The 12,626-nt window shown below is 43.6% G+C and overlaps 1 protein-coding gene across 1 annotated transcript in view; it reads right to left on the reverse strand.

The window, feature by feature from the left end:
• Positions 1-12,626, reverse strand: part of LOC147683395 (unconventional myosin-VIIb-like) — a 1,214,266-nt gene that overhangs the window by 872,023 nt on the left and 329,617 nt on the right. The window contains exons 11-12 of the mRNA XM_086943813.1: positions 10,471-10,590; positions 3,214-3,356 (exon numbers count right to left, since the gene is read on the reverse strand). Coding sequence (XP_086799939.1) covers positions 3,214-3,356; positions 10,471-10,590 — 263 coding nt within the window. The remainder of the gene's footprint in view (positions 1-3,213; positions 3,357-10,470; positions 10,591-12,626) is intronic.

Consider the following 12,626-nt stretch of genomic DNA (forward strand, 5'->3'; position numbering starts at 1 on the left):
CAAAATGCCACTGCCAGAACCATTTTCAAGCTACCCAAATGCTCTTCAGCCAAGAGTGACTTAGTCTTCTTGCACTGGCTACCAGTGGAAAACAGAATAAAATTCAAGGCACTATGGCTAGCTCACAGGACAATACATCACAAGGTACCCTGTATGATTAGAGCTCTTTTGACATTCTATATCCCGAGCAGGGCTCTAAGATCTCCTAATGCAGGTCTCTTAATGGTTCCACATATTCAGAAGGCCAGATTGGGTGGAAGAGCCATCTCGCCTACCTGTCCCCCAAATATCGGAATCCAATGCCAATTGGATTAAGAATGGAGCCCGATGGAGTCAAATTTAGAATGCATCTCAAAACTTGGCTCCACTCGAACTAATCTCTTTTTTGGGGAGCTCAACTGCACTGGGAAGCCTTAGGGTAGCTACGCACTCTATAAATCCACATAAGGTAAGAACGTAATTTGTGAATGCCAACAATTGTGTGTTTATTGCTGTTCGCAAACATAAAGTCCATTCCCACTCTAAAGCGCCCGATCCCCAACCCTGATAGTGCAACATTTGAAAATTGAAGTTGCTTATGCCACTTATAAAACAGGCTATCTGCATATGTAAGCTACATTTACATGTGCAAATATCTTTGTGAATCCGATCCTATGTTTTAATGCAGATTTGAAAAAATGTCTGCTTTATCTGTTACCTTTCACTACTGGAAACTGGACTTTACGCCCAGTACGTCAGCTATGTTGATGTTTTTAGATACTATGTTTCGCGATGTGTAATAGGTATATTTGCTTTTCCTTAGTTTTTTTTTTTTGTTTGATGTGTTGGAACGATCTGTTATAAACATTCATGAGACATAAATCAAGTTAAAGTAAAATGTGCCCTCCCCGGTTCTCCTACAAGGAGTCCGCGCTTTCCGTGTCAGAATGCTCGGCCGCATGTCTCTTGCGCCATCACAAAGAAGACCCTTCTCATCGCCTTGTTGTACCTAGAGCTCAGCAGCTGTCTGTGGAGCACACCAGCAATACAAATCGAGCAGCTGCGGTTGTTGGCCAGTTTATGCCCTTAACGTGCGTGATGGCGCCAGTATGGAATGAAAGCCCAGTACAGGCACATCCGGCTGGAGCTGTTTAATAAGAGGAGCCCTTGTCGTGAACTGTGGCTCTGTCCTCCTGGTGGTCCTTGTGTGCCAAAGATGAGCTCTCGAGCAGACCCCATTCGGGCATTTAACTGAGGGATCTCTCTATGATGGGCGCTCGGCGTGAAGCCTCGCATTTATGATGCTCCGGGAAGTCTTCTGTTCCAATATGCCCCGGGCACGAAGCCATAAACCAAAATTAGCCGCGACAAGGATTTGTTCTGATTGTCGTGTCGTGCAAGTTATAAGATCTGAGAATTTATGCTCAAAGGACAGATTAGCCAGAGGGCGCTACTTCAAGTGGAAAACTCTGGGCGCTGCAGTGGAAATGATCCACATTAAATTAAACTTTATGGATGTGCGTAAAATGCCAGGCCACAAACACTGGCACGATTATCTTTTACTGCCCCCAGACCGGTGGCATCCCTGACAGAGAAATGATGAGAGGCTGCAGCACTACGCTTTTGAACAATCTCGACTAAAGCATCTAAAACTTTAACACAAATGATGCAACGCAGAAGGCTGTCTCTTTATTTGAGAGTAAAGCCTGTCATCATCAGACATTTTTTCATTTTAGCCATATCTATTCAAATTAAGTTTAAGATTTCCACTCAAATTAAGCTTAAGATTTCCACTTACATTAATACAATTTAATTTAACAGAAACAGAATGAAATAGAAATACAAGCCGAACTTGTAAGGCACAAAAACATTTAGCAAACCGAACGGTGAAAGTTCATAGTTACAGAAGTATATTTTGCTCAGTGTTCTTTGCAAAAGAAAAACAACTCACCCTAAAGAATAATGCATGTCTTCATAACACATTCATTTCACTTGAAGACAACCACATGGAGTATGCGATATTTATTATGCACATTTGTCACCAACATTTACAGCACAATAACCTTTGCCAGACTATCATTTGCACTGCATCCCCACACCCAGTTATGGCGAGGGTCACCTGTCCAACGTGCTTCTTTGGACCCTAGTGATCACTAGTGCAAGAATATCAGAGAAGAATTTGATTAGCTATGACTACCAGTGTCCGTGCCTCGTGGCCATCAGTGAAAATGCCTACCAGTGAGGGTGTCAGCCCCTCTCAGGGAAACCAGAGGCCATCAGGATATACACCTGCATTTACCAGAGTCATTGTTGTCCATCAATATTATATGTCATACTCTTCATCAGTGTCAAAGTCTCGGTGCCTATTGCTGCGATGGCGAAGTCAGTCACCCCAACACTGGAGCTTGGGGACTCTGGCACCTGCTCTATACCGTGTGGTGCAGAAGAAAGCCTCTGCTGTCGGAAGAAGGACAAAGGCAAAGGTTTGATGGAGGTGCAGGTTAGACGCAGGATCAGTACTTTGATATAGTGTCTCACTAAGATCCTGGCGACTTTATCTGCTGCCTACAAAATGATGCCTAGGTGAGCTATATTCATAGATGAGAGAAATGTAATTGCTCTCCACTGGTTCCTCTAGGGTATTTACTCTATTTCCTTTATTTCTTCCAGCTTCCTCTTCTAAGTGTCCTTCTTGCCTCATTCCTCTAATGCTTGCTTCCCTTTCTTCTCCTGCACCCCAAGAGAGTGTGACCCCTTAAATGGTGGTTGTAGGACTCAGCACTGCACATATCCATGATAACAGTGTGTTTCAATGATCCCCATTCAGAAATATTGATGGCATAATAGTTTCAAATCTTACAGTGGTCTGTTTCAAAGGCACATCTGTTTGGGACATCACTCATTTAAGTAATACTTCCCAATGTCAACACCGCCTTGAATGTTTCATTTCTTGTAGCTCCAAAATCTTTTATATTTCAATCGGATTTAATTTTATTCTAGCAGGATCTCCTAATGTCACTTTGGATAATCTGTGAAATGTGTAATTGTGTTTGCTTTGTTAGTCAAACACACTGCTCCTGGACCCTGACAGACCGCTACAACTTTGATATCAGCCACACAAGTAGACCTCAAATAGTATGAATGCTGTATAAAAAAGTCGATACTTTCATGGCAATCTTGAAGAAATAGAGTGCTAAGAAATGAGTGCAGGGAAGTTCTACATAATTGCTCTACCTGTTGGTTGAGAAGTTTTCAAATCCAAATATATCAAGTAAACCGATGGACCTTCGTTGTGTCTTTCCGTCAGTAGGACTCGGGGTGAAAATTGCAGCATTTATCTTATTCACTATCCAGACAAAAAGACGTCCATATATTCCCTGCCAGAAAGAAGAGACAACAAAAAGATTTAGCAACTATCTGTCTGCTCAGTGCCCTGTAAATGTCTACCACAGAGAACCCAATGCAACTAAAATGCACTGATTAGAGGCGCTCCTTCCTGCCCACACTACAGAAATATATATCAAACTTTTCTCAACATGTACTTGTATATCATCACATATTTTACCACCAGTACAGACATCCATTAAGCTAAGCATACTCACTACAGAAGAGTTCAGAACTTTATTTCCTTCCTCCCGAAAATGTAAATTTAGTATCAAGATAGATGGCTAATCATGAATGTTGGGCTCATGGGATGAGTTCAAGATATGTCAGGTTTTGCAAGGGAAGTTACTGAAGACTTCTCAGATTTGGGGTTGTAGGATGAAAAGTCAACTGGGGTAACTATCACACGAGGAAGACATTTAAGGAGCAAAGACAATCCAGTGAAGGTTTGAAGGTTTTATTAAATTAGCACAGTTAATTAAAACCATTGCTATAGAGTATCAACATTAGTGCAATTATCACGTTAAGAAGCAAAACTAAGAAAACCATCAAGGTTTGAGTTCCTATACATATAACTACAAAGGCAATCATGTAGTTACCATTGTAATCACATACAGAATTCAAAAGCCTAAAATAAAATGAATTAATATGGGAATACTAGGCCAGGTGATAAAAAAAAAGTCTGTGATGAGTTTTTTGGGGGGAGGAACTGGATGAGCAGGGGCCAAGGAGGGTAAAAAAAGATTGTCCAGGAGTCTCCCGTATTTTCCAGTCCTTACAAGCACTTGAGTATCTAAGGAAGTAAAGCACAGGGCCGATGCCTCCCAACATGACCTGATGACCCATTATAAATATAAGGGTTTTAAAAGAAGTCTTTTGGGAGCGTCAAGGGCGGGACAGCAGCACAGAAGATGCAACCATGATTCGGACCTGTAGTTGCACAGTCTGCAGGCCCCCATCCTCACTTGTTGGAGCCCATCGGTTGAAGGCAGTGGAGCGCAGTCCTAGGAGACGCATGGACATTATATTCTTCCAAGCCACTGCGTTCAGATTTTCCAGGAGGTAAGATTGAGGTACCCCAGGGAGGTATGAGTTATTTAGGGGGAGCAAGACAGTGGATGTTTTTAAAGCCTCGGAGTCCATCCTATGGAAAATTTGTCTAACCTGCTTATTGATAACCTTTTTCCAGACTGTGTATGGAATAGTGTCTGTGGTTAGTAATGAGTTATCGATGTCTAGCGATCTTATAGCCTTTGTGATTTGGCGATTCCATGGATTCCCAGGGCTGGCAAGAGTTTCTTTCAGCCGGGCTTTTAGGGTGTTGTCTTCGGCTTTTAGTGTCCTTATAAAGTATTTCAGGATATCAGCCTCACAAGAAATAGATTGTCTCTGAAGGCCCAGCTCCAGTCGTAGTCTTGCCCTGTGGATGAAGTTCGGAAGATGAAAGATTTTTTAATAAATGGAAACTTGGGCGTTATCGAGACTGGCAGAGCATGCGCCAGGGAAGCCTGATGCCCATAATTTAAGGTGGGGAGAAGAATGGCTTTAATCACCTTCAGAATAGGTTCTGCAGAAGGACTACTCAGGGACTGGTTAAGTCGAATCAGAGAGTATGTTATTGCTCCTGCTCTCTTTTTCAAGGCAGCTAGATGAGCTGATGGTCTAGAGGACTCACTAAACCAGACCCCCAGGTAATTATATTTTGATGTTGTTTTAATCTTTGCTGGGCCGATGTTCCACCTTAAATTTTTCTTAAACTGGTGCAAAATTTGGTTACAGGTGCATATGCCAGTGGTACACATGTAAGACCCATAACATTAGGCAGGTTGTTGCTAATTGAGAGCTTCTATGGACTTTATGTTGTCACTCTTATTTAGGGTATATAGAGTTAAATGGTTATGTAGAGCAGTGACAGCCAAGCCTCAAAGAGAAACTTCAATACGTAAAACTGTTATCAAAAGCACATGCTAACAGAACACAGGAAATTAATTCTTGCATTAAATCTGATTGTTTGAGAGAATTTGTGCAGGTGCTATAAACGTGGAGAATGACCAGTCTGGATGTGAAATGATTGGCCATCAATGGTGTATCCAGGAATTCTTTATACAACGAGTCAAAAGATTATGCACTGGGATGGGTGCAAGGTTTTCCCTACTAGCCAAAGAAGTTAAAATAAGTTAATCAATATATTAACTTTGTGATGTCCCTAGAGAGCTGTAAATTGATTGCAAATTAGTTAATTTTTAAACATGTATGGACCAATGTTTGTGCATAAATTATTTATATTTACTACATAGAGAGGCCCAGCTCCGTCTCCCTTTACAATATATTTTTTTACTAATAATAAGCACGTCAATTTTCAACAAGATACATATGAAAAAGAAATTCTAAAAATGAAGTATGTGGGTCGATTACCAAAATTATTTTTGTTAAAAAAATCTGAGAATACCTTACAACACAACTGAAACAGGTGTATTGTTCACACGCAACGCATATAAATGAAACAATACCAGGGTAGAGCCAAGGGGGGCCTGGCGATTTTGTTCTCACTGGCTCTAAAAGGTAGCTATAGGCAGATCAGCTCTGATTCCGACAACATTTTAATGGTCGAGAGGGTGACCAGTAAAGACTGTAAGTCATTATATGTAAATTTTTATAATTCCAGGAATAGCGATTATAATGGTCGTAATATCGCAAGCCTAGACAACATTTTAAATACAGTACTTCAGGATATTAATTTAGCTTATGAGTTAATTTTATTAGGCGATTTTAATATTCATTTGTGCGAATTAGCCTGCAAGGGTAGTGATGTAAAGGAGGCTGAGGACGTAGCCACACACGGTCTTCATTTCGAACATTCTGTAGAGGGGCAGGAGCTTGAGGAACTCCTGGCCAACTTTGATCTAATCGAACCTGACTGCGCCCTGAGAATTCCAACTTTCACCGGTACCCTACATGGTACAGTGATTGATTATATTTTTGTGACTCGGGGCATTCTAAGCAGGACTATGGCCTATTGCACTGTACCTACTCACTTCAGCGATCATAACCCAGTTCTTCTTGAAGTGGCCTGGGGTGCCTACATGGGGGCACCTCCAGCAACTGAGAAAGTGGCACATCCTCTGAGGACCGCTGATCAAAATAGACGAGTGAAGTGGGCTAAAGTGATTCCGGATAATTTCTATAAAAAATGCTTCCCCAAAATCAAAGCCCAAGTAGAGCTCTGTAGAAATCCGGATACACAAGGGCATACCATAGTCGCAGCCTATGAGGCAATCTGCGCCCAGGTCTCTAAGGAACTCCTGGTCAAACCCACCCCGGGAGTACAAGGTCATAAGCGCTGGTTTGATCATGATTGCTCCAAAGCACACAGAGAACTGCTAGCGGCACTAAAATCTGCACCCAGGGATAGAGCTGACATCTCAAGAAAAAGGAAGATCTATAAAGCGGCCACAAAAAACCGCAAAGACGCTATCAAACGCGAAACTTGGGATAATCTCCTTTCCGCGGCTGTACTAAAGGACAGTAGGAGATTTTGGGAGATTTTGAGGCAGCCTCTATTTGCGGAAGATAACAACGCACCCCTGGACTGTGTGATCACTGACGAAACATGGTTGTCCTTTTTCAAAAATGTATATGGGGGAGATGATGACGAAGGCAGAAACAGGGGTCAGCTGCCCAGCAAAAACGTACACCCCATTATCTTCAACTCGCAAGAAGTGGAAAAAGCACTCCTGGCAACCACCAAACACAAGGCACCTGGTCCGGATGGAGTCCCGGCTGACTTTTTCATGTTCTCTCCTAAGCTATGGGCCGAGGTTATGGCAAATCTGTTTAATGCAGTGAACGGCAACCCGGCGCCTGCCTCATGGGCCATATCCACGATCGTCCCCATCTTCAAAAACAAAGGGCGCAGGGACGACCCCGCTTTCTACAGGCCCATATCCCTACTGGACTCGACCATAAAAATATTGGGCAGAGTTCTGTTAGCCAGATTGAGGGAGAACATCGAGGATCGTGGAGGCCTATCTGACTTGCAATACGGTTTTAGAGAGAGAAAGGGTACCATTGAACAATGTACTAACTTGCATCTACTCATTTCCAAGTACACTGTAGCCAAGGAGGGGTCTGTGTTTCTTGCCTTTATGGACCTTTCATCGGCGTTTGATCTTGTTAATAGATCAAAATTGTGGGCGACCTTGTTGGAGCTGGGCATCGAAGAAGCCTTGGTCTCGTTCATGGCCACTATGCATCAGGAGCTCTTCGCAGCTGTTCGAGTGTCAAACAATGGTAGATGCACCCCATTGTTTAAATCCTTAAAGGGGGTACGTCAAGGCTGCATCTTAGCCCCCACGCTTTTTACCATCTACATCAACGGCTTGGGGGCACATCTGCGCGGCCTGAATGCGGACGTCCCACGTGCAGGAGATGTGCTAATCCCGGCACTCCTGTACGCTGACGACGCCGTGTTGATTGCTCGAACTGGTGTTGGCCTTCAGACTCTTTTGGACGCATTTGGCATTTTTATGAATAATTTGGATTTGAAGGTGAATGTATCAAAGTCACACACAATGGTAATGGGGCGCGAGTGCACCAAAAAAAGGCACAAATCTTTCTTTTGTAGAGGGGTCTCCGTCTCAATGGTAACGACATTCCCCTACCTGGGTGTCTTATTTGATCAAAAGGGAACATGGGGGCCACAGATAAGAGCCAAAAAGTTGGCAGTAATTAGATCCTCCTCAGCGATCCTGGGTTTCGCAGGCAAGCTGGGAGCCCGGCCCATCGAAGCTCTTCTAAAGATCTATAGGAGCAAGCCAGTGGCTATTGCACTTTACGGTTCTCCTTTGTGGGGCTACGTTAATCTTGACCCTATCCAGAGAGCGGAAAACAGATTTATTAGATCCCTCTTATCCGTACCTCAGTCTACCCCAACCTACTCAATCCATCGTGAGGTGGGCCTACCGTATTTGTCAGATCTACTGAGCTTAGCACCCCTGATTCTATGGTTGAAATTGTGGTTAAACGAAGACCTCCCACTAAACCATAAAATTTTGAAGGATGTTTTATCTTTAGATAAACATAGTAGTATCCCATGGATGGCCTATCTAATTAAATCTTTTACTGACCTGGGCCGCCCTGAGCTCTTTTTATGCCCAGACAAAATCAGGGCCCAAGATATAGGTCACATAAAAAAGGCATTCATGGATAGGAAGGATGTGCATCGTGAGGATGCAGAATTATTGAAGCCATCAGTTAGGTCGCATAACCTTTTGGTCAGCGCCCCCTCCATTGCACCTTATCTTATTTTTGTAACCGTCCCTTACCATAGGTTCCTGCTAACCAAGTTCAGGTTCAACCTGATACACTATCACCTTGGTTCATTTAAGGGCTGGCAGAAGCCAGATGAAGCCCCACCCTGTAGATGTGACGACTTCTCGGTGCAGGACACAATGCACTTTGTCATGTTTTGCCGCTTCTTTCATGAGCAGAGGAAAAAATATCTACTCCCCGTCCTGAAAGAAGCGGGTTTCACTCAGGTTCGTCCAGCCTTGCTTTATTTACAGCTTTTGTCAAATCCCCGCACTACCTTTTGCATCGCGAATTTCTTAGTAGCCGCAGCTAGGGTGAAAGCTGTCGGTCAAAACTCGCCTTAGCAATTTTTAAGGGTTATCACAAGAATTATTTTTGCCTCTTATGAATGAATTTGTATAGTTTTAACATTGTATAGTATTTAACTTATATTTGTAGTTTTAACGCTCTTATGGATATGCTGGGCTATGTATGTATGGGCATATGTATCCTATGTTACGTTTTATTGTTTATGTTTCTTTGTATGACTTGTAATAAGTCGAATAAAGATATCCTGACTGACTGAAACAATACCAAAGGAGAATGGAAGTATTACGTTATCTTCTGCATAACTTAAACAAACAAAGCAACAGCGGGCAACTTTCATGCACATTGGTCCCACCTATTGTGTATCCATAAATAAATAAGTCATTAATTCACCATATGCACAAGTGAATTTCAAGCATGAATTGAAGAAAAGCAATCAGTCCTGCTAGAAATGTATAAGTTAAAAGAGGGTTGCACCAACAGTAAAGGAACAAATTGCAGTAATGACTGTGTCCTTCATACTTTGACATCTAGAGTGGGTCAGGTGAAGTGGAATAGGACTTTGGAGAGTTATGGGAGCAGAGGAGACCGCTGAGTAAAAAAAAAAAAACTGAACTACTGCCGGTGGGGTTCCGGTTAATCCAGGGGTGGAAGTATGAGCTTGTGCATGTCTTCAAATCCTGGTGGATGGAAGGACAGTCAGGAGTGGGACAGATTTTATGTTGGAGAAGTTCAAAAGGAAGGAGAATTGCCAGAGTAGGAACTGTTTAAGCTTTTGGTTTTACCCAGAGGTGTTACGTTTCCCCAAAACATAGAAAGGTTTATTGAATTGGACAGTTTTTTTGGTGGAGTTTTTTACAGCGCAAAGTAGACCCGAAGGTATCAGAGCGCTTTATATGATCACCAGTTGTATTTCAGACAGACACATATATTTTTTATTAGGCACAGGGAGATTAAGTGATTTGCCCAGAATCACAGGATGTTGAGCGTCCCTGCCCAAATTCGAACCTGGTTCCCCAGCTTCGAGGTCCACCACTCTAGCTGTTAGGCCACATTATAGCAGAGGTAGTTTAAATGAGTGTCTAAAGGCATCCTGAGAACAGCGATCCAGCTGAGGGCAATATGAATTAAGCATTGTATAGACAGAGGCTTAATATCCATCCTTCAGTGGAGAAAATACAAATCTTTATATGATGGATGGAAAGGGAAGTAAAGTTTTTTAGACAACCTCTGTCATCAGTTGTTCATGTCGGTATGCTCACAGCTGACACTGGCATAATGAATGTGACCTGGTTGAGATGTTCCTTCCTGGTTGTTACAAAACATCTACATTCCTGAATCCCAATATCTATCTATGGCAGGATGCCACCTAACCCTCTTTTTTGTAACATTATGACTGTGAGTGTTTCTGTTTCATTAAGATAGCAAATGTGAATTCACATTAGAAATAGCACTATTACGTGAGACACAAGCAAAAATGAGCCAGCTTACCTTTAGTAAGGCATCTCGCCCATCTGAGGCCTGGGCAGAGTTCAGAGGCATGGACACACTCTCACCACGGATTAGCATAGAGTGTTTGGTCAGGCTTTTCTGGAATTCCGCAGAGTTCACCTATCATCAAAAAAAGAAATGTAACTCGTGTAATCAGAGGCTAAAATCTATTTTTCAAGGCAATACAACAAATAGTAATATGGTTGTTTCTTTCTAAATAACAGGAAAAAGTTAAGTTCAGTTGGCAGGCAAATTTCTCTGGAGTAAGTGGAAAGCTATGTCTACCTGAGACCGATATTCACCCAATATTTCTCTAGGACTGCACAAATTAATCATCTAATTAGAAAAAAAGTTCAATATGCAGAGAGCTTATCATGTTTTGAGAAAACTACAACTACTCAGAGCTTATGAAGCAAAGTTCCCAGCTACTTTATTTTATGGAATCAAAAGAGTTTCCTATGCCCACATTTCCACATTTGGATCCTTCAGAAAGAAAAGTCCTAAAATCGATTTCAGTGCAGAAGTCAATGGTGACCGAAGCAGCTAAGGTTGGAATTTCACTTAGCAAGCACCTATTCAAAGACCTTTTGTGTCTATTATAAGATGGGTATTTTGTATTTTTGGGCTGTTTGAATGGGTGGTTGGTTAACTGAGTTGGTGTGTGAGTGGCTGTATTGAAGAGTAAGTGTCTGTGTTAATGGCTGTATGGGTGAGTGAGCGGATGAGTGAGTGCTTGTATGTATTGTGAATGGTTATGTTAGTGGTTGTTTGGGTGTGTGAGTGAGTGTGCGAGTGCTTGTATAGGTGAGTGGGTGGCTGTATTGAGAGGCTATATGGATGAGTGAGTGGGTGTGTGAGTGACTGTGTAGGTAAATAAGTGGGTATGTGAGTAGCTGTATGAGGAGTGTGGGGTTATGTGAGTGGCTGTTCGGGTGAGTGAATGGCTTTGTGAGTCGCTGTATGAATGAGTGAGTGGGCGTGTAAGTGCCAGAGATCCGAGACAAGGCCATGGACAGGACCTCCTCCTTCCTCTCCGGCAGAACCCTGAGAGTCCACCTCCCCCTGTTCTGATCTTAAGCCTCCGAGATCATCAGCAGCCCGACGTTGTTCAACCTCTACATTGCGCCCCTCGCACCCATCGCCAGACTTCACAACCTCAACATATTCTCCTAAGCCGACGACACATAACTGATCCTCTCCCTCACCAAGGACCCTCTCACCGCCAAATCCAACCTCCACCAAGGAATGAAGGCCATCGCCGAATGGATGGAGGACAGCCACCTAGAGCTAAACACAGACAAGACGGAGATCCTCATCCTCGGGCCCAACCCCTCAGCATGGGACAACTCCTGGTGGCCCGCGTCACTGGGGACACCCGCCCCGCACTCACCAACCACGCATGCAACCTGGGAGTCATCCTCGACTCGAAACTCACCATGACCAAATAAGTCAACGCTGTCTCCTCCACCTACTTCAACACCCTCTGTATGCTCCGCAAGATCTACAGATGGATCCTGACAGACACGAGGAAAACAGTCACCCAGGCGCTAGTCAGCAGCAGACTTGACTATGTAAACGCCTTCTATGCCGGCGCCCTGACCAAGCTCATCAACAGACTGCAAAGAAAACAGAATGCCTCTGCACGACTGATCCTCGACATCCCGTGCCACAACCACATCACCCCCACCTCAGGAACCTGCACTGGCTCCCTGTTGACAAAAGAATCTCCTTCAAGCTCCTGATCCACGCACACAAGGCACTCCACAAGACCGGCACCCAACAGGATACTCCGCTCCGCAGACCTCTCCCTGGCCACCGTCCCACGCATCCGTAGAACCACAGCCGGAGGCAGATCCTTCTCCCACCGCGCCGCCACAACCTGAAACACCCTCCCCCTCATCCTACGACAAACCGAAGACCTTCTAACCTTCAGGAGACAACTCAAGACCTGGCTGTTTGACCAGTAGCAACAGCACCCCCCCCCCCCTCTCCCCCCTCAGCGCCTTGGAACCCTTGTGGGTATGTAGCATGCTCTAAAAATTATTGATTGATTGATTGATTGATTGATTGTGAGTACTGGTATAGGTCTGTGAATGGGTATGTGAGTGATTGTGTGGGTGTGTGAGTGGGCCTACGAGAGGTTGTATTGGGGTGGG

Source organism: Lissotriton vulgaris, chromosome 11 (assembly GCF_964263255.1).
Source record: "Lissotriton vulgaris chromosome 11, aLisVul1.2, whole genome shotgun sequence".
Lineage (NCBI taxonomy): Eukaryota > Metazoa > Chordata > Amphibia > Caudata > Salamandridae > Lissotriton > Lissotriton vulgaris.